Source organism: Ictidomys tridecemlineatus, chromosome 11, assembly GCF_052094955.1.
Source record: "Ictidomys tridecemlineatus isolate mIctTri1 chromosome 11, mIctTri1.hap1, whole genome shotgun sequence".
Lineage (NCBI taxonomy): Eukaryota > Metazoa > Chordata > Mammalia > Rodentia > Sciuridae > Ictidomys > Ictidomys tridecemlineatus.
Genome location: NC_135487.1, coordinates 91,626,329 through 91,653,809, shown reverse-complemented (window position 1 = coordinate 91,653,809; position 27,481 = coordinate 91,626,329). Strand labels below are relative to the sequence as shown.

Genomic DNA, 27,481 nt, shown 5'->3' with positions numbered 1-27,481 from the left:
CAAATAATATACAGCCTTAAACCATATAGCTGCTGTGAAGATGTTTACAGTTTGGTCACAATATACAGAAATGGTGAGTTCAATTATTATCTACAATATAAACAGTAGATTTGCAAAAATGTCTACAGTTTCTGATGGTGGATAAAGAGAACCAGGGTTGAGGTGTAGGATGAGATGTTAAGAGGGTAGGAGGTGAAGATATAGAGTTATTAGATCTTAGGAAGCATGAAAGAGGAATCTAAAGAATGTGGTTAGTAGCAGGAGAGGAGAAAGTGATTTTGGGGAGACAAATCAGTGGGAAGACAATAGTGAGAGTACAACAAACAAACATAAATATTAAGAAAAATGTAAAAATAAGAGATAAAAGAATATACAACACAACTGTAATATTCTATTCAGACATCCAAGTCCTCAGTAGACTAATTCATGAAAAGTACTTGTTTCACAAATGTTGGAATTGTGAGGGCAGGAGAAGAGAGAGAGAGAGAGAAAAGAGAAAAAAATCTCAAAGGAAGATACAAGGATTGTTTTTGTTGGAGATCAGTATCTTTCTTGTTTTCCTTCTCATCCAATAGATGGCGTTATCTGTTGTTTGCTGGTATCTCCACCCTCAGGTTGTTAGGTTATTAGGGTGGGAGGGTTGGTCTTAGGGGTGAAACTCCTGGAGGTGGAGTATAGCACTTGCTAGTCTCCACTGGGAGAATGCACCCCAAGGATCTCCTCTGGGGCCTGCTCCTGTGATGGGGGTGCCTAGTCTTATCTGCTTATATTGCCTATAGACCTCACAATCCCTGGTCACTAATTTAGTCTCTAAACTGTATCTTATTCACCCCTTCCCTTTCTACTTCCCAATCAGGAACCTCTCTCTCAGGAGTTCTTGTAGGCTATGCTCTGGGGGCTGCACACCTGCTGCAGAGAGCTGTTTTGTCCTGGAAAGTTCAGGGCCAGGCTTTGCAAGCTACAGACTGGCTGCATAGCTGCAAGCACTGTGCCAGCCTAGTGGCTGCCAGAAAGAGAAAAGTGTTGGGGATTATAGGTACCCTGATATTGCTTCTAAGCCCTAGCCAGTGTCCCAAGCTGGGAGTTGCCCCAAGTAAAAGTGACAACAAAGGTGTCCCAAGATGGAAGCAGCTGCTTTCATTGATGGAGTGTTGGGCCAGGTGGGCCTGGGTGGTGGTGGTGGGCCCTGTGTTCAGAGATGCAGCTCTGTGTTGTGCAGTGTTGTGGCTGGTGGCTGTCTCCAGATCCTGTGCATGTCCCCAGGTGCAGGCTTCTGTGTGTAGGGGACTATAGCAGTGGTTGCAGTGTCTCAAGAAGGAGGCAACCCGGGGAGTCCCATGTTGGTAGATGGGGGTCCACACAAGAGTGGCAGCTAGTGGTCCTGCATGGGCGAGTGGCCAGGAGTCCTGTAATGACACTGAGGCCTCTAATTCAACACTTTTTAAACTTGCAATGTAGGTCAGGGTTTCAAAAGTCACAAAATGACAGTCATTTTGAAAATTCTTTATTCTTTGCATTTCATTTTAAATAGTTTATCTATTACTTAAACTTCTGTTTAACAGTCTGTTAGTTCTGCATTACCTTACAAAATATTTGTGTTCCTCCAAAATTGCTTATGAACTTAGTGTTTCTTAATTGAATCACATTTTGTCATTGCCTTAAATAATTTCAGAGATGCTTCATTCTTCTGATTTTTTTTTCAAATGGTACTGACTTTGGAACATTTGATTGATTAAATATAATTTGATATATTGAAACTAAAGTCAATTAAACTCAATAAGGAAAACCTATTTTTACAAATGCATCTCTTCTCCTCTTTCCTTTACTTGTTTACACTGAAAACTGCCATACTTTGCCATAACCCTGGGCACCTGGACATTTTTAATCACTCCAGTGGTGAGTCCCTTAGCTAGGTCTGTGGGAGACCAATCTCGCACATAACTGAGTTAACTCCCCTTCTAGGGGATGTTGTCAGGCACCCATGCTGCTAGACTGCCCCATTCTTCCAGGGTTCCAGTGACTATGTCTTTGTTTGTGCCTGAGAGTGTCTTCCTACAGCCCCATGGGTGGAGCTATGCTCACCTTTTCCTTTGTAATATAACCCCTTGCCCTGTTTAGGATAGAATCTTCCATGAAAGTGCATTGTATGTGTCCTCTTCTCTTACTGTGCCCTTGGGTGTGGCCTACCCAGATGTCAAGTCAACCTGCTGACAGTGGACATCAGGAAGATAGACTCAGCCTCCTGAAACCTGATCCCTTCCCTCATTTGAATAGCTTCTCCTCAATAAAAGGGGTCAGCACTTGCGCTCTCTCTCTCTCTCTCTCTCTCTCTCTCTCTCTCTCTCTCTCTCTCTCTCTCTCTCTCCCTGCAGACCCTTAAGGTTAGAGGAGCCATCACAGTGACCCCAAAGAAAAAGGTATTTGTGTCTCTTGTGTGGTTATTTTGCGTAGCCCAGTTGGCCCAGTCAGCCCAGTCCAACTTGAGTGACCCCTGAGCTTTTAGTCGCGAGAACAGAAACCCGGCATAGGTCAATGAGTTTTTCATAAGGATTTGGAGAACTTGGTATCAGAGACAGTGTTAAGAAAGACTCAGCTTTCTCTGGTGATTGAGGTTCTAAAATATAAAACTGAGAGCTGTTCCAAGTATGTGAATAAAAAGGATCTGCACTGTGGGACAGTATAGAAGCAGGAATACAGAAGAAACAGAGATATAAGATAAAGATTCTTGAGAAGGTTCCAGTTCATGGTTCTTATTTTTCCTAAGTCCCAGCTACAAGTCCTTTACTTTCTGCACAAGCTCACTCATACTGAGTTTCTGGTATTTGGCCTTGTGAAACAACTTCTTTTTATAGCCTACTAAAATTACTTGAAAGGTTTATTTGAAAATAAAATATATAATATAGGACTGGGCTGGGACTTAGTGGAGGGCTTGCCTCGCATTTGTGAGGCACTCGATTTGATTTTCAGCACCACATTAAATATATATATATATATACACACATATGTGTGTAATATATATATATATACACAAAGATATTGTGTCCATCTACAACTAAAATATTTTTAAAATGTAATATAAAATTAGTAATATTGTATGACTATAAGTTTACTATATATATGCATAATGACTTCTACAAAGCCAACATGTAGAAGACATTTGAAAATGCATAGACATTAACAGGGATGACTAATTAGTAACAACAGTAATGTAGAAGAACCAGGACTAAATAACTTTTAAAATGGCACATTTTGACAACAGAAGGTTTCAAGGCTTACACAACTCACTTTAGGCACCCAAAGGAAAAAAAAACAGATAAATTGTACTATATCAACATAGAAAAACTTCTGTGTGTGCATTAAAATCACAACAGAATGAGAAGGCAACCCATGGAATGGAAGAAAATATGTATGATGAGTTAATTTTCAGAATATACAAAGAACAACAATTCAACAATATAAGAAAAAGAATTTAAAAAATGGACCAAGGTCTTGATATGTTTTCAAAGAAGATATATAAATGTCCAAAAAGCACACACAAAAAAAGTTGTTACACAGCACTCTCATTAGGAAAATGCAAACAAAAGTCTCAAAACTATAATAGCTGCTATCAAAAATAAACAAACAAAAAATAGCAAGTATTAGTGAGGATGTGGAGAAATTGGAACCTTGGTACAAATGCTATGGAAAACAGTATGGCAGTTACTCAAAAACTAAAAAATAGAATTACCTTATGATCCAGCAATTTCACTTCTAGGTATATTCCCCCAAAAACTCAAAGGATCTCAAAGATCCTTTGAGATTCATTGATTCATTGTTCATTCATGTTCATATCTACATTAATTCACAGTAACTAAAAGGTAGAAGCATCCCATATATTCATTTATAGATGAATGGATACACAAGCTGTGGTATGTATATAAATGAACTTTGTTCATCTTTAAAAAGGTAAGAAATGGATACATGTTACAATATGGATGAACTTTGAGGATATTAATGCTAAGTGAAATAAACTAGTTACAAAAGGACACATAATGTATGATTCACTTGTATGAGGTACCTATCACAATCGATAGAGAGTAGAGTGGTGGTTGCCAAACAATGGGGGAAGGGAGGGGTGGGGGATTAGTATTTAATGGGCACAGAGTTTGAGTTTTGCAAGGTGAAGAATTCTGGAGATGGTTTGCACAGTAATGTAAATGTACGTAATGCCACCAAACCAAACACTTAAAGATGGTTAAGATGGGAAATTTTAGGTTATGTACATTTTAGTACAGTTAAAAAACAAAGTAATTACTTTATCCATGTCCCTTTTTTGCAGCATAAAGTTACATTATATGCTTCAGGGCTTAAATGGATGAAGGAGTCACTGAGAAATCATTTACAAGGATTATAAAAGCCCAGATTCATTATGAACCTTTAACTTTGTTATTGGTGGATGGATGCTGATGTGATAGTTTGGAATTATGTCACATATTTTTGAAAGATTAATATATTACATTTCTTCCATTGATTCATTGTAGTATGCTAGAGTACACAGCAAGTGAATTTGGGCAGAATATTTTAAAAAAATGTAATGTTCAGGTTTTAAAATCATATTTTGGCTCTTTATCATTTGTTAGTGTATTTTAAAGATCTATAACTATTAGTGTGGATGACTAAAAAAATAAAGATCCACCTATCATCCTTCTTTCCTCTTATCCCATCTGCATGCACTCCCTCAGTTTCTACATTTATCCAAAAGCCATTCTTCAACTTTAATAAAGGCGCCATCTACTGAGATGCTAGCAACATTGCAGTATGTCCATTTTCTATTAGACTGCTTTGCCTTCAGATACAAAGCAACACTTTGAAAAGTCAAATTGAATTGTTTTCAATTTGAAACTTATTAAAAATATACAAGCACACATCTATTTACTACAAATATACAAGTAGTTCAATGAGTTTGAAGATACTACAAAGATAAATCAAACTTTAAAGGACTCGAAACATTTCAGTTTTTCAGCATGTATATACAAGACATGAAATGAAATACATTAAAGACCCAAAAGTCATATTTTTAAAATAAGTGATAACTCTTTAAACAAGAAATATGAAAAAACTAAGAAATTTAAAAATATTAAATGAAAAACATGAAATAAGAAATATGAAAAAGTAAGAAATGTGCATTGGAAATTTCTTTCTGCACAGTGTAAAATGAATGTTGGGGAATAAGTTTTATAGTTTATAGGTCCTTAGTTTTATTGGACATAAAATTTCTTGTAGCCAGGTACAGTGGCACATGCCTGTAATTTCAGTGGTTTGGGAAGCTGAGGCAGGAGCATCACAAGTTGGAGGCCAGACTCAGCAATTTAGTGAGACCTTAAGCAACTTAGAGCCTGTTTCAAAATAAAAAAAAAATGTTAAAGGTTGGTATGTGGTGCAGTGGTAAAGTACCCCTGGGTTAAATCCCCCCCACCCCAATTTTTTTCTTGTGGCTATAGAACATTTTAGGTATGATTCAGTTATTCCCTGTCTTCCTGCTCCATGAGGACAATGCCTTAGTTGTTTTCCTTCACCACTGTCTCTCTTATATGGAAGACTGTGTATGGCCCTTAGGAAGTCCCCAATAAATATTTAATAGTTGAATGAACAAAGTGTGTAGGAAGAAATATGTATTCACATCTGCTTTATATTTTGTAAAGCACAGAAGAGTTTCTCACAGAACCTCTTGTCACAACTAGTCTGTTTAGTTCCATTTTAATTATAACCCTGTTCTTAGAACTGTGGTCATCATTATTATATTATGGTATCTAATGCTACAATGTTTGTATCTCTTTACTTCTAGTAATACTTTATATATCTAGTATGATTGTGGGGAGTAAAACATATTAATGTAACTGTAGTTTCTCTGTCCTTTAAATAATTCTGTATGACATATTAAGTTAATGTATTTTCCTGTGTTGTCAAGCAAAGAATGTGGGTAATAGCCTTCTTTAGGTGCCATGCTTTCTTTTTGTTTGTTTTGACATTTATTATTGTCCTGTGCTATAATAAAATTCTAGTTTGAGGGGCTGGGGATGTGGCTCAAGCAGTAGCACGGTTGCCTGGCATGGGTATGGCCCGGGTTCCATCCTCAGCATCACATACAAACAAAGATGTTGTGTCTGCCGAAAACTAAAATGTAAATAAAATATCTTTAAAAAATTCTAGTTTGAACTTTAGTTTTTCCACTCCCTAGTCACTTCTGTCTTTGTTTCTGGCTCAGACAAGGTTAACCACTCCCTAGCTATCAATTGGACTTTTCTGCTGTGAATCTGCTGTCCTCTAAGAAACAGGGAAACAAATATGACAAGAACTGGATATTAAACAAAATTGAACTTGTCTCTGAATAAGGACCAAAAATCATGGTTTAAGTGTTGAAAACACCCCCTTTCTCATAAAGGAGGTGTTAACACCTAATACCACCTAACCATTAGAATAAATCAAGTTTTCTCATAGTTTAGGATGTTGTAAAAATAAAAGTTGAATGTGTTTGGAATCTTTATGAACTTTTTCAGTGAAATATATCCCATGGTTAGGTAAAAAAAATACACTGGTTATACTCAGTGCCCATTGTATACATTGTACCTTGTCTATCAAGTATGAAACATTTTCTACACACACAGGAAGAAATCTGAGTATTCGGGAATTTGTTTTACCCTTCATGTGTGGTAGAAGATTCATGAAGCTATTATACAGAGACATTTTGAACCTGATACTATTAGTGTTACCCTGTGGTCCTCTCATGCTAAGGGTGGGTCATGTGCCCTGCCCCACTATGCTATTTCCTTTTCCCCAACAGACCTTTGTGGGTATGAAACAACTATTGATTTCACTCACTCTTTGCCACCCTCTCAATGCCAGCTTCTTAGCTAAATCCTTACCTCTCCTCCATGATGCTGCCAGCATTGTCGAAAACTCCACAGAGGAGGGAATGCAGGGAGATAAGTTATCTGCTGTGACTTCATTTCTGGCCATGAGGCTGGGAAGCAGTGGCTATTGTTCTTTCTGGCCAGCATCACTTGGACCACTTTTACTATATTGTATTGATGATTGAATGAAATAAAGTATTATAAAATTTGGGTTTTTTGTTGTTTTGATTATGGAAGAGCCAGTTTTATTTAGTTTGCTCATGAAAGGGAAAATGTATTGCGGGTACCCAAGGAGCTCATCTGAGGAAGATAGGAAAGGCTTTGTAAAGGTGTCAAGATTTATTTATTTAAAAAGTGAACCTCCAAAAAGTTGCAAACACAATTCAATGAAGCCCATAAGCCTGGAAGGTTCCATCTAAGTGTTAACTACTGTCTAAATTCTATCCTTTGGATATTGTGCTTCCTTGTTATATTTCTTTAGTCTCCTTCAACTCAAAATAGTTTCTCAGTAATGTCTTGATCTTCATTATCTTTACATACGTTACGGTTACAGGCTGATTATTTTGAAGCATATCCCCAATTTTGGCTTATTTGTTCTTAGGATTGGACTCAGATTAAGCATTCTGTTGGAAGCATCACAGAAGTGATGCTGTGTTCTCTTTTCATCTTACCAGGTGGTCCATGATCTCGATATGTCTTTCACTAATGACATTAACTGATAATTTTGATAAGTAATGTTGTTAGGTTTCTCCACCAAAATTTATTCATTTTCCATTTGTAATATTTTGTCAGGAAATAGTTTGAAACAAGATAAATATCACATTTCCCATCTACCTTTCATCCAATGGTGTTATTGATATTTCTCCCCTGTATTAATCATTGTTATCATGAGTGACATTCTACTTTTATCATTCCATCAATATTTATTGGTTGGTGTTCTATCATTGAAAAGAATTTTCTCATTTGTATGATCGTTATGTGGACTAATGGATACCTGTTTTATTTAATGGGATATAATCTGCTAACATCATTTATTTTGATGCCCAAATTGTAGCAGATTTGGCCATTGAGAGCCCCTTTAAGCTGACCCTGTGTTCTTTTAACACATCTCTGTTCTGTAAGCACTGACATTCTGGTAAAACAAGATGTTCCAGTCTTATCGCTACCTTTGTTACCCCTATTCTAGAATCAGTTATTTTTCCTAAGTGCTCTAGTTCCTTTTGGAGTAAAGTATTTAGAAAGAGCAGTCTGGTGCTAAATGTGTTCAGTGTTCCGGATTTGCTACTCCTAGATCCTGTCAGTGGACAGAGCTGGTGTGTGTACATACACACACCTAACTTCATATTTTTATATCTGAAAATACTTAAAACCATGAACTCATACTGATATCACTAATTTCAATCCAATGCTACAGGTTTATTGTAGCTAAATGTTTTGCATATTTGTGACTCACTTTTCTGACAATAAGCCTCCCTGAGTCATCCTCAATACAAGTTGGAGGCAACATAAACAGATAAACTGTTTTCAGGATGTTTGGAGACAACATAAACAGATAAACTGTTTTCAGGCAGTCCTTAACTACAAATGCTAGATTCAAGTAGAGTATGTCTTTAACATAAGAAATGGTATGAGGGGAGTTAAACTCAGAGTCTGCTTTCCTGACTTTTGTGGAATAACTGGATTTTGACAAGTAAAGATTGTTTTCACTCCTGCAGACAAGAGGATACAGCCAGTTTCTATTAAGCATATGTGATTGGAGAATTATTACCATTAAGGGCATGTCACTATTGGTGCTTTAGAGTATAAGATGTTTCACTTAAAATATACAATGTGTTGTTGTGAGTTAGTTTTTCATATTCATTTTCCTGATGAGAGGCCACTCAGAGAAACTATGCCACATCTCCCAGTTCATACAGCTAAAGGACTACGACTCTGGTATTGTCTTCATAAATCCAGCATTTCTAATATTATCCCATTTTATGTAGTAGGAAGTTGTGACTCACCTGGGTAGTAAATGCCAAACCTCAGAACCTCACCCATCTTGGGAGGGAGGGGTCTGAGGTTTTCTGATACAGTCTCAGGGCAGCCTCTGCAAGTGCTTTATCACAGGCAGGTCACTCATGGTTACTTGGTTACCAGGCTATTTACTAAAGCAGCCACTCATTTCACCACAGCTGAATGGATGGATGCTGCTTTTTTTCTGTTAAAAAAAAAAAAAAGGATGGAAGCTGCTTTTTTTCTGTAAAAGGCTCCTGCCCGCCTGCTCCCTCCCCTTTCTTCTTTCCTTCTTTCCATGTGCTTTTTAAAAAATGTTTTTGGATTTCATTCTTCTGCTTCCTAAAGCAGATTTCCGGGTTATGCACTCAGCCGCTCTGTTGTTTTTGTGAATGGAAGATAAGCCGCGAGGTGTGTGATGTCTGTGGAGTTACCCCTACAAGTTAGAGATCCATGTGAGATGAGCCCGACATGGCCCATTTTCCAGGCAGAGAGCCACCTTTGGGCAATTGTTGGTCAATGCTCCAAGTCGGAGGGGGACCTTTAAAATAAGCTACCCGTACTTCAAGCCAGCTACTGGCAAGCCATTAATACGGTAACGATAAAGCCCGTAACTTTCTGGGACTCCCTCCCTTACAGCTGGACTCCGGACACAGCAGGACACCTTTCCCCCAACCGCCCCACACTGCAGCACTTCACTTCCTGCCTGCAGCCTGCCCAGCCCAGCCCAGCCCCGGACGCCTCTCGGGGAGGCCCGCGCTAGGGGAGCTCCTCCCGAAGCAGCAGCTGGCCGGCCACACCCTGCACGTCGAGCCTTCTCGGGCAGCCTTTGGGTTCCTGCGCCCTGCGTGCCAAGCCGAAGCCTCGCCTCCGACGACGCCCCTAAGGCTGTTCGTCCGCGGGCCCCTCCCAGCCAGGCCTCGCGCGGGTCCTGGTCGCACTCGAGCGGCCCTCAGCCTCCACCTCCAGTGATTTTCCTGAGCTGGGCCGCCTCACGCCTCCGGGACCATGCTGCGCTGGCTGAGGAGCTTTGTGCTGCCCGCGGCGGCTTGCCAGGACGCGGAGCCGCCAACGCGCTACGAGACCCTCTTCCAGACACTGGACCGCAATGGGGACGGCGTTGTGGACATCATTGAGCTGCAGCAGGGGCTCAAGAGCTTGGGCATCCCACTGGGCCAGGACGCCGAGGAGGTGGGTCCCTGCTGGGGCGCTGCTGGAGCGCTGGGAGGGCTGCAGGCACTCTGGGGACGCTGCCAGAATCCTGGAGGGTGGCGGCCCAAGGCTCTGCCAGGAAGAAGGCGGCACTGTGGCTTCCAGCCCGCGGATGGGTTCAGAGACTCGGAGTGAAAGAGGCGCGCAGCCAGTTAGCCCCATAACAGAAGCTGAACTGAAAGGCTGCGGGTATTTTTCCAGATAACATTAGTGTTGTGAACACTCTGGCCCACGGACGCTGTTACAATTTAAACCCACTCCCATAACACTTTTGTTCTGAATGCATCCCGGGGTCTTTACTTGCCTGTTGTAGTCTTGCAAACTTTTAAATCACTTTTTTTTTTTTTTTTTTTTTTTTTAGCCATCAGACTTAAATGGGCCCCAAGTTCTGTAAAAGATTCATTTTGTGTCTCCTCGAAGCAGCTTTGTTACATAGCCAGTGATATTTACTGTTTCAAATCTGTTTGGAAACCAGTGGCTGTCCCCACTTGTTGAGGAGGAATGGCGACATTCCAGTATTTAAAACATTCTTAAATCAATACCCTGAGTATATGGATTGGTTTGAAGGATTGGCCTGTCGCTGAGCAGTTTCACCTCTGAGTCATTTTAATTGTGTTCCTGAAGTTCAGTTCCCTTAGCTGGGTGGAGATACAATGTTTGGAACTTCTCCAACCCCTGATAGAGTGCAAGAGGATACTGTGGCATTCCCTACCCCAAGAGGGAAAGTGATTGGGTTACTAGAGGGCCAACAACTGTTCTAAACTTGATTTTTAAACTCCTCTCTCAATGTCTTTAGTGGTTATAGACCTCTCAGTTTACCATTTCTTCTTGACTTAGATTTAGTTAGTTACAAGGGTTGTTTTGTTTTGTTTTGTTTTGTTTTGTTTTTTGGGAAGCTGCCCATTTTGCCCAAGGTTCATATTAATCATGATTTTATAAAACTTGTGATTATATCTGTAGATGAGTAATTTCATTCCTGATATCTCCCCTCTTCCACCCTCTTTAATCTTGCCATAGATTTGTCTATTTTGTTCACACTTTGAAAGAAACAACTTTTGGTCCTTTTTTGCTGACTGAACCTGATTATTTTCTTTGATTAATTTCTGTTTATTTCCTTCTGCTTTCTTTGGGTTTACTCATTTGCCTGTTTTCTAATTTCTTGAATCAAATGCATACTCATGAATTTTGAGATATTGTATCCCTTTAATCACTTATTTGGCTACATCCCACAAGTATTTTTGGAACTACTTATTTTTGTAATTTAGTTTCAGTTATTTTCTGATTTCCAAAATGACTATATCTTTGACTCACATATTATTTAGTGTACTTTAAATTTCCTAATGTATGTTTTTGAGTTGGTTCCTTGAAAATATGGATAAAATAGACAAACCTCTGGCAAGACTGATTAATAAAAAGTGAACCAAAATCAGGAAAAAAGAGTTTAACAGCATATCACAAAACAAGTTATATAAAACCGTGTATATATAGACTTAGGGGTCAGAATGGCACATATGTATCACTGTCATATGTGTGTATATTTAGTAAAGATACATAAAATGTATTTTATTCATACATGCGATCTCAATCTCTGTGCTCAGGCAAGGCATTACTAGCCATTCCCAGAGTTCTTACTCTGACTGGTATGCACTCCCATAAAAGGTTAATGGATATTTCTGGATTATAGGAATTAGGTTGCTTTTTCTACTTTTTTTTTCCCTTTACTTTTGTATTATTCATTTTTCAATTGAGAAAAATGATTGCAATGCAAGTTTTACAATTAGGTAAGAATTGTTTTTATTTTGGGTAAATATAATTTCATCTTTGGCATGCCTTTCGGGCTACCCTCCAGAGAAGAGTTGGTTACTTGCTGCTATGTGTAGGTCCTTTGTCTCACATATCTTTGTTGTTAAAATTTTCAAGTGTTTTATTTTATTTGATTATTGTGGCTTCCACTGAGACCAGCCCTTTTGAGAATGGGTGTGGATCCTGTTTTATTCATTGAACAAAGTAATACAAAAAGATTTAAGGCTATAACTTGAAATACCTGACTCACAAAGCAGTGGCCCATTTTTGATAATAAAAAAGAAAAATTTAAATAAGTTATTAGAATTTCTATTTCCAGCATAGGTAGGACAAAATAGCCAAAAACATGTTGTATGATCACTAGAAGTTTTGGATAAAATAAGATAAACATCTTTCTACATGAATAGCTGAGTAGAAAGAAAATAAGGGAGATTCAGTCAGGCTGTATAGGTTTACATCATGATTGTTACTTCTGCTGGTTAACTTGAGGCTATTTTCTTAACTCTTCTGGCCTCAGTAACAATAATACCACTTCACGGTGTTATAATGAAGAATAAATGAATTAAAATATAAAAGTAGTGAGACTAACATCTGTATGTCATAAATATTCAACAACTGTTAGCCTTTAACGGTTTCTGTTACCACTAATGAAAGACAGGTGTCCATCTCCCTCTACGTGGCTTAACCAACATCTCTTCACAATTCTACCAATTTTTTCTCTTCTATATATTGAGATTCTGCTGCTGGTGTACTCAAATTTGGCATTGTTACCTCTCCCTGGTGAATTGCTCCTTTTTACATTATACCGTTTTCCTACCCTTAGAGCTTGGTTCCCCCATATTTTTAATATGCCTGAATCATTGCATGAGCCAGAGTGTTTCTCTTAGCCATTTAGTTTTCCCAGGTCACCTCTGGTGAAATCTTTAGCATTTGGGTCCCACTTTGTGCAAATGATAGTATGTGCCCCACACTCTAGTCAGGATCTCTCCTGGTACTAACCGCATCAGTTCTTATCCTCCAAGGAACAGGAACCAAAATGGGATTGAGTGTGCAAAAGATTTATTGGGAGAAATGCCTGTGCCTGTGAGGGATAAGAGGGAACAGTAGTAAGATGGGGGAGGGGATGTCTTTAGACTTTAGACCATGACACAAGTTTTGTTTTGTTTTTTTTTAAAAAGGACTGTGATTGAACCCAGAGCTTCAGGAATGCTAGGCAAGTGCTCTACCACTGAGCCACATCACCAGCCCCAATGATGCAAATTTAGGAAGTGTGTGAGAAAGAAGGATTAATTTAGGAAGAACTCCAGACCCAAGCATAGTTGTTAGAAAGTCTCAACTAGGTTAATGGGTAGTGACTAAGGAAATGCAGTTAAGGCAGTCCTGCACTGGCTGCCCAGTGCTAGTGGGCACCAGTGTGCCCACAGTGTGCCTAGGCATTGGTTGGAGCAGCCCAAGGCAAGTGTGAACTTAGCATGAGTGCTGCAGATTCAAAGATTTGGCAGGAATAGGCTGTCCATCAACTCTGCTTCTACAGACAGGTGTGTTCTGGAAAGTTTGCTGAGCCACTGATGTCCCTGACCACCACTGACCACTCCTTGTGCTAGAGAGATGTGCTTCTTTGCATAGCTTTAGGAGAGAGCTCCTTTATGGTTCTTGGCTTCTCTTCCTGAAGGATATCCATGAGATAAACTTCAGTCCCCATGGCGTTAGCTGGTTATAACTAGACCTCTATTTCCCTTCTTGACTATCTATTTTAAATCCTACTCATCCACAGCTATAATATCTACCGGTGTTTGTTACTTACCTTCATTCCTGAGGGGTTCAAGATTCTCAGGCCAGTATTGTATGTGTCCATGCATAGTTATAATTGATCAAGGGAGCATCAGGATGGGTGATACATGTGGATCACCCAAGTTCCATATATACTCTTCTCTGTCTCCATTGTGCAAAAGCAGCACTGCCTTCTGCTAATTGGAGTCAATTTACATCTACCAACTTGGTGATGTCTCTTCTTACCTATTGGTCTCTGAACACAAGGAATACAAAATGTCCCAAGGCACCTGTAGTTTGTAGTTCAATGGGATACTTGCTGTGTTCCCTAGCAAGAATATATCATTTTCAGGGGTCAGAAACTAATCCTGCAAAACTGAGAGTTGTGGGGATAGAAAGGAAAAAGTCCCCCAGTGGGTCATTGGGATTGATGGTGAGGACACTCCTGCTTTTACTTCTTGGTTGCTATACTTATTTATTCTTCCCATTGAGGGACTTACTAGAGCCATATAGAGGGAGCCATATAGAGGGCTCTCCTTTAGAGCATATACTGTATCCTCAAGGCCATCTTTGTCAAATATTGTCTGCTAGTTATCTCTTCAGTTGTGCTTTCATTAGACCATTCCACTATTCTGTGAGATTGGCTGTTCCTAGATGGCCTGATGCTGTGTTTTGAATGTGTACCCCCCCCCAATTCATGTGTTAGAAACTTATTACCAAAATTCGTATGCTAATGGCATTTGGAGAGGAATCCTTTAGGAATTTATTCAGATTAAATGAGTTCATGAGGGTGAGGTCCCTCTAATGGCATTAGTGGTTTTATAAGAAGAGGAAGAGAGATGCAAGCTAGCATGTTGCTCTGTCTTGCTGTGTGATGTCTTCTGTCATGACATGATGTAGCAGGAAGGCCCTCACCAAGGGCTGAATAGAAGCCAACACCATGCTCTTGGATTTCCCAGCCTCCAGAGTCATATATATACACACACACATACACACACACACACACACATACACACACACATATATACACATACACACACACACTATATATATATATAAATTTTTGGTTCTCAATCACTTTATTATAGTGACAAGAAAATGGACTAAGATATGTGGTGTATCATATGGCCAGTGAATTCCTTGGTTTAGGCCAACTGCTGAACACTATTTACTATGAACTGGAGAGTCCATGTGCTAGTTCAGTGATTACCTGTCTTCTCACCTAAGGACATTTCTCTTTCTTTACAAAGGGAATGATTCCTCCCACTGGGAAGATTTTCCTTCTCTACTATTTTTCAAGGCCACTCCTAGATGTTGCTGTAATGCAATGTAATATTGCTGTTTTTGTTTTGCACCCATATTGACCCTTTAGTTAACTAGGATCCAGTTTTTCCCTCCTCGTTTATGGGGGAGGGGAGGAAGGACTGTGTAAGAAGAACTTCAACAGAGAAGCTCTGCCAAAGTTTGGGCTAGGCTGATAGGGATCCAGCCAAACGTTATTTGTGAGCAAGTCCGGAATTGATCCAGCTTGAATTCCTCACCATGTCCAGTCACTGGCTGGAAGCAGCTCAGGGAAATGATGGCAGTGTAGCTCACTGTGGTGCATCTGAAGATGCCAAGGCAAGAGACTAGAGGATGCCGGTCAGCTGTGTTCCCCACAGCAGGACCCCTTGAAGGAAGATCTGTGAGTTATAGCTCCATGGTTCCTGTGATATGCAGAAGCTCTTTGGAATCCTTAATAATTTCTAAGATAGTAAAAGCATCTTGATACCAAAAGTTTTGAGAATTTTTTATTGATTTTTATGATACTCCATTTCACAATTGTAGCATGTGTTACTAATTCTTTATTGTTTATCATTTTATTGAGAGTTTCAAAATGATTATAAGTGAAATTATAGTGAATCTCTGGGTATTCATGTATTTTTCTTTCATTTTGGCTTGTATATCTTCATAGGACAAATTCTGAGGAATGGAAATTTCTGAGTCTGAGGGTCTCTTTAAATAGAGATTTGCATTGCCTTGCAGAAACCTTGTAGTCAACTCCCTATTGACTAACAGTCTATGTTTTTCCACCTCTCCATCCAATTAGGATATCAGTCTTTATAAAGTCTTCCATTCTGAAAGTAAAACTTCTTTTAATTTCCTTCACATTTTTGTTCTCTTCAGCCTTCCAGAGGACTAGATGATGCCCACCCACATTGATGAGGACAATCTAGACTCAGTCTACTGATTCAAAAGCTAATCTCTTTTAAAGATATACTCATAGACACATCCAGAAATAGTTTTATCAGTCAACTGGGCAACCTTTACTCCAGTTAAGTTGACACATAAAATTAACTATCATGCCTGGGAAACAAGAACTAATCAAATACTTCAATTTGATTACCAGTCAATATTTGTGGGAGAAAGTTTTCAAGGCATGGATCAAGTGTTTATATAATGTCAAGGACTTATTATATAGTCTACTCAAGTATAAAGAAGAACTATAGGGTGACTCTTCAACAGATGGCTTCAAGATAATAGTTTGCATCTAAAACAAATATTTCAGATTAAATCCCTATAAATTTTCATTTGATTTGCTGTCCTCTTCATGTTTCCAAGATTTTTGTAATGAATTTAATCTTTAGAAGAGAGCAAATTTCTGTTTAAATTTGTTTAGCTCTTAAATGGAATGAATGTATTTCATAAGAAAATAGGCATAAGGAAGAAATAGCTAGAAATTATTAAGTGTTCCAGAATTATCCAAGGGAGAGACTTTATGGAAAGTCCTGAGACAAAATTAAGAACTAGCAGGAAGTAAAATCACTAAAGTTTCTGCTGATATAACACCTTTTTTGTATGTGTTTCTAAATCTCTTTACTATGACATTATGTTTAAAAGAGAGAAAATTCACATAAACTTCCCTGAGGCTCAGGAATATAAGAATATGGACTGAGACTACAATGTAGTATGAGGAACAAGGACATATATTCAGCCACTACTGTTTTTCCTTTAATTATCTAATTATCCTTTTGAGACTCTTCATTTCTTTATCATCATTTGTTCCATATCCTCTACTTCCTGCTCTGTTCTCACTCCTGTTTTTTTGTTTTGTTTTGTTTTGTTTTGTTTTTTTGATCAAACACCACGTTCAAACATTCTAAAAGATGGTCCCAATTTTTAGGTGTCATTTGAGGTACTCTGATGAAAAAAAAAAATGAGTCGTATTTTAGGACATTAAAGTTGGAGGAAATAATTTGAATTTCAATTTACCAAAATGAAAATTATGAGGAACATAAAATCATGGTGAGCAGCTGGCCATTTTACCCAAGTTCAGTTCTTGCTATTTAACAAAGGTGTTCAGTTAGCTTGGGAAATTCTAGGCCATTTTAAAACTAAGTTGTTTGCCTGATTTTCATAGTCACCTTTTTTACTGTGACTTTCTTAGGAGATATAGAATTGAAGGCATCATAGGACTCTTGAACTGAGGAGATAACTGTTATGGACTGAATATTTGTATCTACCCAGTCGTATGTTGAAATGCTAACCCCTGAGGTAATAGTCCTCAATGGGACCTAGGTGAGTAAGTCCTGAGGATGGAGCTCTCATGAATGGGATTTGAGACCCAGGAGAGCTCCCTTGCCTTTTCCACCATGCTCTCAGCAGATACTGAATCTGATAGTGTTTGATCTAGGACTTCAACCTTTAGAACTGTGACAAATAAATGTCTGTTGTTTGAGCAAGTACATGGTAATAGTAGTCCACATGGACTAAAACTGATGAAAACAGCAGGAATGGAACTAGCATGCTCGAAGAGTTCCATTCTTTGTGTGAACTGATCATATAGTTATAATCAAATTGAAACTTTACTCAGGCTTTAATTTTATTATTCTTAAAATGCAGATATCTCCCTTGCCTCCTGGATAGAGCTTTTAACAAGAGCACACATGACTGGGTATGAAAGTTCACATAAAAAAAACAAAACAAAAACCTTTAAAATGTGGTTTCACATGTACTAGATTATGAACTCCCTGAGGACTCTCAGTTCTCATGGGGATACTGTGTACTGAACAAGTAGGTAGTGTCAGCAGAGTGGCTGTGTAAGTAGAGTGGCTGGACTGCGTACTCTGATCTAGGGGCTTTTCTAATTCTTATATTCTACAAGTTTTGATTATCTGGAGAAGAGACATTTTACAACTAAAAATGGAATAGAATCACATACAAAAACAGCAACTTAGCAAATGTTTATTGCTTTGAATAGAAATTCTTTTCAGCATTTCATTCCATTAGATAATTCCTCTGTTAACCAGGAGGATTTATTCCATTAAAATATATTAACCAACAGAACCATTTTAGCTTTTGGAATGATATAGGAGTCATAGAGGTGCATTTTAAGGCATCTCAGCAGGGGGATTATAATTACATGTATGTCAGATGTTCTAAGTATATAAAATCTGTGTCTTTTTCTTTTTTTCTTGATTTATATTCTAAAATACGATATTTTTTTTCCTCATGGAAATAAAGTTTCTAAAAAAAGGAAAAAAAATAAAGGGAAGAACTTCATAATAAGGCCTTCTACCCTTTCTGTCTTGACAGCATTCTAAAACTTTCAGTCCCTTTCCCAAACCCCCAACCTTCTGTGTTCCCTGTGGGGGCCACAACTGTGTATATTTACCCCATTTATTTCCTTTTCTCTGCCTGGGCTTTCTCTCATTCTACCTAGAAGATTTTTACCATTGTTTAAGGCCTTACATCACTTTTATAATTTTACCCTAGCCCATTCAGAATTATCTCCTTTATCAGTATTCAAGTTATGGCATTTACAAATAAATAAGTTTCCACAAGAAAATATTCTGGAAGTTGCTGTTTAACTTCTTTTGATCACTCTGAGTAAAAAAAAAAAAAAAAAATCTTATCTTTTTAAGAATATATGTGTGTGTGTATACATATATATATATGAATATATATATATACATACATATATATATGTATATGACTTATGAAAAGAACAAAAAGATTTGTTGAGAAAGTTTGAGTTTGAAGCCTCACTGTGAAACATGGACCATCATGTTTACTATACATTAACTGTTGCAGTGCATATAGTGGTTATAGGCTGTACAATCAGAACGGGATCCAAATGTTTTTATCACTCACTAAACTTGTGGCCTTGGGAAAGTCATTTAATGCCCAGAAGCTCCAGATATAAACTAGGAATGGCTAATAACTCACCAAATAACCCAGAGTAAATATTCAGTGCATTCAATCAATGTTTTTGAATGGTGCCATCAGTGTTCAATAAACTGCGTGTATAGTGGTGAACAAGACAAAGGGGGTCTATCATTGTAGCCTTGAAACTCTACCTATACTAGTCTCTGTGTATTACTTAAATGGGGACTAAAGAATAATAAATAATGAACAAGGTAATTTCAAAAAGTGGAAGGAGCTATTCAACAAAAAGACTTGCTTGTTATTGGATGAGACTATCAGCCTTATGCTGCTCTCTTATCAATTCTGCAAATGCTGTCAGTCTGTTTTCCTTCTTACTTTGCCTCTGACTTCTGTGTTTTCTTTTTGGTCCTTTAGAAGCTTATTCTCTATCTGAACATGTCATCTATAACCCTTGGCCACTGCCTGCATCCCCTGCAGAGCTCAGGGAAGGAGTGTTTCTTATGAAATATAACCTCCTCTTTTGTGGAAGAATCCACTCTTGACTGGGCCACAGTGCATCTTGTGAAACAACTAGACGTTTGCCACTGCTCAACCATTCTGGAGGAAATGTTTATTGCACAGCCTAAGGTAGTACTTATGACTAAGCACAGTGCAACCTTCTCCTCAAGGGAAACCCACCATATTTCAAGGACATGTAATGGTCCTCTTTATGTTTCCAATATGTGACATGATATGCAGAGCTAACAGAGAACAGCTGACTTAAATTTTCCTTATGAATTTTAATATTCCCCTTTTAAAAGAGTATATTATTTAGGAAAATAAATTACACAAAAAGTGGAGATTTTTTACAGTGACCATTGCACCCCCATACTTCCAGTGGAAAAGGAAGGAGGAACATGCAGAGGGAACATGCAGAGGAAGCCAGGGCCCCTGTGGTTCTGGAGGGTGGGGGTTAAAAAGCCACAGATGTTGTTTCTGAGTATCTCCCACCTTCTCCGTGGGACCCCAGTTTACTGAACTTCTGCCCATTGTGATATTATCCTCCCCGTGTACTCTAACAGCTGTTAAAGGATAGAGTGATTTTGACAGAAACCATTGTAGATACTGAGTGAAAAGAAAGAAGAAAACAACACCACTGCTCTCTGCAGGTGGGAGGTGGGAATGGGGGATCACAGAAGGAAAGACCCACAAGGGCAGATTTTCATTCATTTCCCAATATTTTGGCAGGAATTCTCCAGCACCTCAACCCTAAAAGGATTTCTAACATTTGCAACCTATTAACTTAAAAAAAAAAGAGTTGGTGGACTTTAACTCCGCCCATTTTACCTGCCAGTCTCAAGTTCCAACACTCATACCCACTTTTCCAAAAAAGTAAGCTCTGCTTTTTAGACAGCCCTGTGCTGGTGTCTCTGGAAGTTTCTGGAAGAAGGAGCTAAGTCGCCCCCTTTCAGCTCTACCTGCAGTGGAAAGAAAGCATGTGGTCAGCTGACCTGCTAGTGTGACCTGAACTCCATGGCCTCCCTTCCTGGTGGCCCCTAGTGCTGGCCATCAGGTTGGGCCCTGAACTTGCCTTGCTGCCTTGCTCCTCAGGAAACCCTCTCCTTCCTGCATAGGTACATGCAGAGGTGCTTTGTCTTTGGCAGCTCCCTGGAGGCTGCTATCTTAGGTGTCTTTCTCACTGCACTCCTGGGGGGCAGAGGTTCTCCTTATCTCACTTCTGGGAACTTCTGCCTCTGGGGGATGCAGAGACTGCAGCCTGGACCATTCCTGCCTCCTGAGGCACAGATGGATGATCTCTGTGGTAATCTCTTTTGGTACCTGGACTACAATGAAGATGGGACCCTGAACATCCTTGAACTTCAGAAAAGCCTGGAGAATCTAGGGGTCATTCAAAACCTGAAGGAGAATGAGGAGGTGGGCTTCCTTGGTGTTTTGATCAGAGATGCTGTGGCTGGGGGCCCTGGAGGGTCCTCTGGGAGAGTGGTAAAGCCAAATTTACATGTTCCCAAGCTTGACCCAAGCCACTAGTGTTCCTGGGGTCTACCAAAGTTACTGTTTATTAAGAATAACCCAATGCAGCCAATACTTTTCTCAAGTATCTCAGTTTTCTCCCTGGCTGTACTAAAATTTCCAACTTGGGATTACTTTCCAGTGTCCACCTGTCTTTAGTAGCCTAGGTGGGCATTTAGTCTCAAGATGCTCCCTCTGGGGTTTGGGGACTGGAAGAATCATTCTACCTGTGTGGCCAGTGGAGTGGTTGCTGGGAGTTCCCTCATGTTAGGTTTTGGTTTCTTTTCCTGGAAGGGGAACAGTCTGAGTGGCTATCTTCTTGGGTTTTTAACACTGCTGAGGTTTCCTCAATCATGCCTTAATTATCAGACCTTAACCATCAAGACTGAGCTTGGACAACATTTTTTTCTGAACCTTTCTCTTTCTAACAGGCCAAATTACAGGCTCTTTCTCAATATGTACAGCCTCGTGAATAATTCTATTCCCAATAATTCTATTTCCGACTTGTTTTCTCTCTGGAAATGATTACTGTCTATACTTTCTGATTTTATTTGCTCTTTTGATATTTGACCAAGCAGACTTGGTGATCCTTGAGAGTAAAGAGTGTGAATTTATTTCAGACAATTGGTACTTTCTGATCACAAAAATGTCTGTTGAGTTCTGTCATATTAAAATTTAGTAAAACTCTTCCTATTAGCCACATGAACTTAGGAGTCTTTATTTTAAACCTATTTAGTTGGTATCAGTTGTATTTCACACACATTCCATACACCAAGCACTGCATCCCGGTTTCTTCAACTTTTGCTATGGTTTGGATAATTGTCCCCCAAGGCCTGTGTGTTAAAGACTTTGTCCTGGCTGTGGTGCTATTGGGAGATGTGGAACCATTAAAATATGGGACATTTTGGGAAGTTTTCCAGTCATATGGGGGTGTACCCTGGAAAGGGATATTGGGACCTTTGTCCTTCTTTTTCTTTGCTTTCTAGCCATCATGAGGTGAGTAGCTCTACTCTACCACACACACCTTGATAATGTGCTGCTTCATCACAGGCCAAAGGCAAGAGGGCTAAGGGACCATGGACCAAAACTGAGCCAAAATAAACCTTTCCACCTTGATCCTCTCAGGTATTTTGTCACAGTGCTGGATAGCTGAGGAACACTTCTGTGACCACAGAGGCCTGGAGTAGATGCTGTCTCTGGAACAGTTCAGTCCAAAACATTTTCTCTGTGTATGTTTCCCAATTCCTGAAAAAACAAAACAAAGCCAAACCCTGAAGTATTTTTCCTTTTCCTTTTAAAGTTGAATGTTCTTCATGAATTCTCAGTCTCACGTGTCCCTAGGTTTCCTAGTAGGATATTCATTTATATAGACTGAGAATTCAACTGATTTAGAGAAAAGATAGAAACTTACATTGTATTGTTAAAATGCAAGAGAAAGTTTTTATTTTGGTAGCTATCTAATGAGTTTTTTGAATGATACTCTGTTTTGTTTTGCTCTTTACTATGCCTACAACAACCTGCCCAAGAAACCAGCCCCTTATCTAAAGTAAACAGACCAGGAAACCAGTTTATGTCAGATTTGTAGAAAGTCAGATTTCTATTTCCTGAGACAGTCCAGGAAACTAAGCAGTAACTTCTGTAACTTTCAGCCCCAAAAGTCTGGGATTCCATTAATTTAAGACTCCTAAAGCTCACCCTGACAGCTTAGTTAATTTTCATCCTGACTTAGGACCAACTGAGGACCAACCAAAGAAGGCCAAATATGCAGCCTTAAACAATCACACAGGATGCTTCTACTTCTTGTTATCTGGCCTACAGCTTCCCTGCGCCCAAGCCTCCAATCCGGGAGAACCCCAAGCCTCCCGTTCCTATTGTAGCTTTCCTACTTCACTGGCCTGTGAGTCTCTGCCAATCATGTCCAATGGATGCTGACTTCCCTGCTATACCTAGTCACAATAAATAGTTTTTGTTTACTCTTTTAGTTGGATTTCATTGTTTTCACAGAGGAATATGCTAGATAATTCAAAAGGGACAAGTTAGTTTTTTATATTATTGTTAAATTAGAGTCATCAGTGATTGTTACTCTGGAAGTCTACTTACTATAAGAGAGGTTGCAATTTCAATCCCCTTTCCAAATTATAGATGTTCACTAATATTTCCATTGACCAAAATATGAACTTCTTAGATAAATCTTACGTACACAGATGGGATTCATAAATGCTATGACATTTTCTTTTGGGTGATGCAAATCTTGAATATGTTTTTGTTTCAGAGAAAATTGTGAAACTTTATTGAGAAAATTTAATAAGTCAACAACATGAATGGCTTCAGCTTGTCTTCTTTTTAACTTATGACTGTATATCACCTGTTTCTGGAATTTTAGTACACTCTAGATTAGGTGAAATCCTCTCTTTCACATCTGGGCCATCTTCACCCTCACATACAGTACTTTTTATACTCATTTCCAGGCAGTAAACATTAAGTTTAGGTTCTCCTTCAAGTTCATCCACAACAATTTCCTCTTTCTCCTCCTCTTCCTCTCCTTCTTCCTCTTCCTCTCTTTCTCCTTCTTCCTTTGCTCCTCTTCCTCTCCTCTTCAGTTTGAATATCCTGACTTTTAATTGGTGGTGGTTTCTCTTAAGAATTTTTTCTTTTACCCCTGTTCTTTAGAGCAATCATAGGTTTAATTTGTACTGGAAGTTTCTAGACCATCTCCTCTTCCTCTGGATCTAGATTTTACTGGTGCACTCATAGTTCACACACAGGTGAAACCAGTCAAGACTAGGAATGCGGTCCGCCCAGGAACAGCCCTGCTCACTGCACACTGTTGTTTATATTTTGAGTAATCAGGAAATTATTTCTAGGTGAACATTATTCTCAATATAATTTGTAAAATTAATCAATTTGTAATAATTATTTTCCAGTGACATAATAGAAATTAATTTGCTTTTAAGACAGTTAGTAGTATTGGTATTATTTTAATCAAGGTCATTTAGGATATAGATAAGATAACCACAAAACCAGCCAAGTCAAAAAAGGCTAGAATTCTTTGGAGATACCCTTTGTCAGGCTAAGGGAGCATGTCTCTAATTCTAGTTTGCTTACAGTTTTTAGCCATGAATGATGTTGAATTCATCAAATGCTAATTAAGATAATCATATGACTTTTTCTTTTTCTGTTAAATTAAAAAAAATTAACCCTACCAGGCTTTACTGGAGTATATTCACCTTATTCATTAAATATATACACATGTGTACATGCATACACATATACTATATTTTCTGTTTTATTAAGTATTAGGTTTGATTTGCTAACATATTTTTAGGAGTTTTGTGATTATTTTAAATTATAGTGCTTTCAGTTTCCTTTTTTTTGTTTGTTTGTTTTGTTTTGTTTTGGTTTGGTTTGGTTTGGTTTTTTGTGACATCCCTGTTAGGTTTTGGAATCAAGAGTATACCTGCCTCATAAAATGAATTTGAAAATGTTCTCACCTTTTCAATTCTCTGGAAAATTGGTATTTTTATTTATTTCTTAAAAGTTTGTTAGACATTACTGCTAAAACCATGTGGGCCTGAATTTTTCTTCATGGGAATGCTTTAAAATTACAGGTGATATTTATTTAATATTTATAGGACTACTCAGATCTCCTATTGTCTTTGGTCAATTTTTTTTTTTTTTTTTTTTTTTTTTTTTTTTTTTTTTTTTTTTAGTAGTGAAGATTGAACCTACGGTTGTATAAACACTGAGTTACATCTCCAGTTCTTTGTGTTTTTTAATTTTTATTTTTTATTTTGAGACAGGTTCTCTCCAAGTTGCTAAGGGCCTTGCTAAGTTGCTGAGGCTTGCCTTGAACTTGTGATCCTTAGCCATTGAGATAACAGGTGTGTGCCGCTGAGCCTAGTTTAAGCCAATTTTTAATAAGTTCTCTTTTTCTAGGCATTTTTCTCTAATTTCATTTATATATTTTTTGATATAAAGCTGTTCTTAATGTCTTTCGTGTCTCTAATGTCTAGGTATTTCTATTTATTTTCTGACATTGAATTCTTGCCAATATCAAGAGTTTATCAATTTTATTGATATTTTCAAACAGCTTCTCATGACCTTGCTAACCCTCTCAGTAGTGTTTTCTTTTACTCTTAATTTTTTCTTTCATCTTCTTTTTGTTTATTTTATTTTTATAAGTTTCTTGAGATTGAGATGAGCTTCAATGACCCATTATTTCCTGACATCTTTTCTTCTTTCCTAGTTATGCATTTTTAACCATAAATCTCCCTACAAGAATAGCTGTAGTTGCAGATCCCAAGTTCTGATCTTTCTGAGTCTAGGGTTATAGTTCTGATCATTATACTATCTTGAAGCGATTCAGTGTTATTTACCCATAAAAGCATGAATATGAGCCCAACAAAATTTATAAGCTTTGAGTGGTTGATTGTGAATATCTTAATTGGTGGTAGCAAGGGTATACATGTGATATCAAATAGCATAAGGTCTTATTTTTAATTGAAAACAATTATTTCTATTAATATAAAAGTGGATAGTTTGATATGACAGCTTTTCTAAGTATCATCTGTAGGAAAAGAATATTTAATTTTGGTAATCAAAGGGGAAAATTCTATGTTAGACATTTAAATTCTGTGTTCAATCTCAAGTCAAGTGGAATAGTTGCTTTTATTACAGGCCTGTGTGATAATGGATAATGACATAATGGCAAAAAAATGTTCCTTTAATCTTGTAGGAAGAGAACATATCTGTTTGAAGTATGTATATAATTTAATACTTTAATTCATATTAGCAATAAAATATCTTTATTTTTTTCTTGTAGAAAATTTTTGTTACTGGAGATATCAACAAAGATGGGAAGCTGGATTTTGAAGAATTTATGAAGTACCTTAAAGACCATGAGAAAAAAATGAAATTGGCATTTAAGAGTCTGGACAAAAATAATGATGGTGTGTCTTTTTCTTCTATTGCTCATCAACTATGAAGAACTACTTCTCAGGTTTCCAAGAGTCTAAAATGATGCAAATTTAGTCTCTCTCTTTTAAGATAGCAACTAATACCTGTTTAAAATAATAAAAAATACTTTAGTATTGTGATTTTTATGTAGAAATCATAGTATTAGTGAAGAAAGCTGTTAATAGCTTTGTCTATTGACATATAATGTTAACTATGGAACTTTATGATGATTTGATTGGTTAAAAATAATAATTCTTTTGGCATGAATACTGAATATTCTAAAATTTGAAAAGGTTCCATATTATCTTACATTTGATAGTCGTTTTGGAAGAATTAATTTAGAGAAGATACTCTCTGATCCTGAAAATTAGAAAACAAAATAGTGTGTAGACCTTTAGCTATGTACCTTCTGGTTGGGTTTATGGCTTCTCTATGTAGAATAATAGCCAAGAGGGAGATGAAGCTTCCTTAGGATCAGTTGCCTGATAACCAGCGGTCAGTTATCCCCATGTGTAAATTATGCACACATCAGTTGTCCATTTCAGAAAATTCGGAGTCAAACAGGACATAAAGATGAAATTTTAATGGTTCAATTTTAGTAAATGTGAAGGGTTCCCTTAATTTGTCTTTTTTAAAAAATATATATTTTTAGTTGTTGATAGACCTTTATTTTATTTATTTATATGTGGTGCTGAGCCCAGTGCTTCAAGCATGATAGGCAGATGCTCTCCCACTGAGCTACAACCCCAGTCCTTTAATTTATCTTTTTTTGGTATATTTTGAAACAGTTTCTCATGATAGGTTCATATTTTTATTTAGCAGACTTCTTTAAAGCAAAACACATAGAGTAGATCCTCATGATTCATGAACTCTATATTTGTGAATTTGCCTTAAAAGTAACCCTGAAATGTATATTCACAGCACTCCCAGCCATTTGTGGGCATGTGCAAAGTAATGGAATATTTGAGCTGCTCAATATGTACATTCCTAGCTGAGGAAGAGAAGGTGACATCTGCCTTCTTATTTCAACTCTCAGACTATAAACATGTCCTTTTCAAGGTCTATTTTGAACAATGTATTTTGTGTTCTTGTACTTTTTACGGGGATATTTTTTGCTTTTCAAAATGTTCCCTAAAAGTAGAGTTGAAGTACTGTATTGTGTTCCTCGTGGACAGAAGGCTATGGTGTGCTACATGGAGAAAATACATGTTAGATAAATTTCCACAAGTGTTCAATGTTGCTGGGCACTATGGTGCACACCTATAATCCTAGCAGCTTGGGAGGCTAAGGTAGGGTATCGCAAGTTCAAGGCCAGCCTCAGCAAGTTAGGCTCTGTCTCAAAATGAAAAGTAAAAAAGGGCTGGAGGTGTGGTTCAGTGGTTAAGTGCTACTGGGTTTCCAAGAAATGACATATCTTTAAACAGAAACACACATGAGAAAAGGTTAGGTATTGGTCAGTTGATGAAGATGTGATTAGAAGATGATAGGAACTTAACCCTGAATTTTCTAGAGAAGCAATGGTTCAATAGTTGCTAATTCAGCATTTGCCATTGACTGCTGTGAATAACAAGAATTAAGTGTAAATCTTCAAGAGTGTGGTTATCAAGGAGAATTATCAGAATGTTATTTGAAGCATTTCGCTGTTATAGTTCATGCCTTTTACTGCCCTTGTATTGTCCAGGTTCCTCTCCTCAAGA

At 38.0% G+C, this 27,481-nt stretch overlaps 1 protein-coding gene across 1 annotated transcript in view; it reads left to right on the top strand.

The window, feature by feature from the left end:
- Positions 1–9,584: 9,584 nt before the first annotated feature.
- The window catches only part of Slc25a24 (solute carrier family 25 member 24), a 51,031-nt gene continuing 33,134 nt past the window's right edge, over positions 9,585–27,481 (top strand). Inside the window, exons 1-2 of the mRNA XM_005339103.5 lie at positions 9,585–10,076; positions 25,651–25,777. Coding sequence (XP_005339160.1) covers positions 9,894–10,076; positions 25,651–25,777 — 310 coding nt within the window. The 5' untranslated portion in view covers positions 9,585–9,893. The remainder of the gene's footprint in view (positions 10,077–25,650; positions 25,778–27,481) is intronic.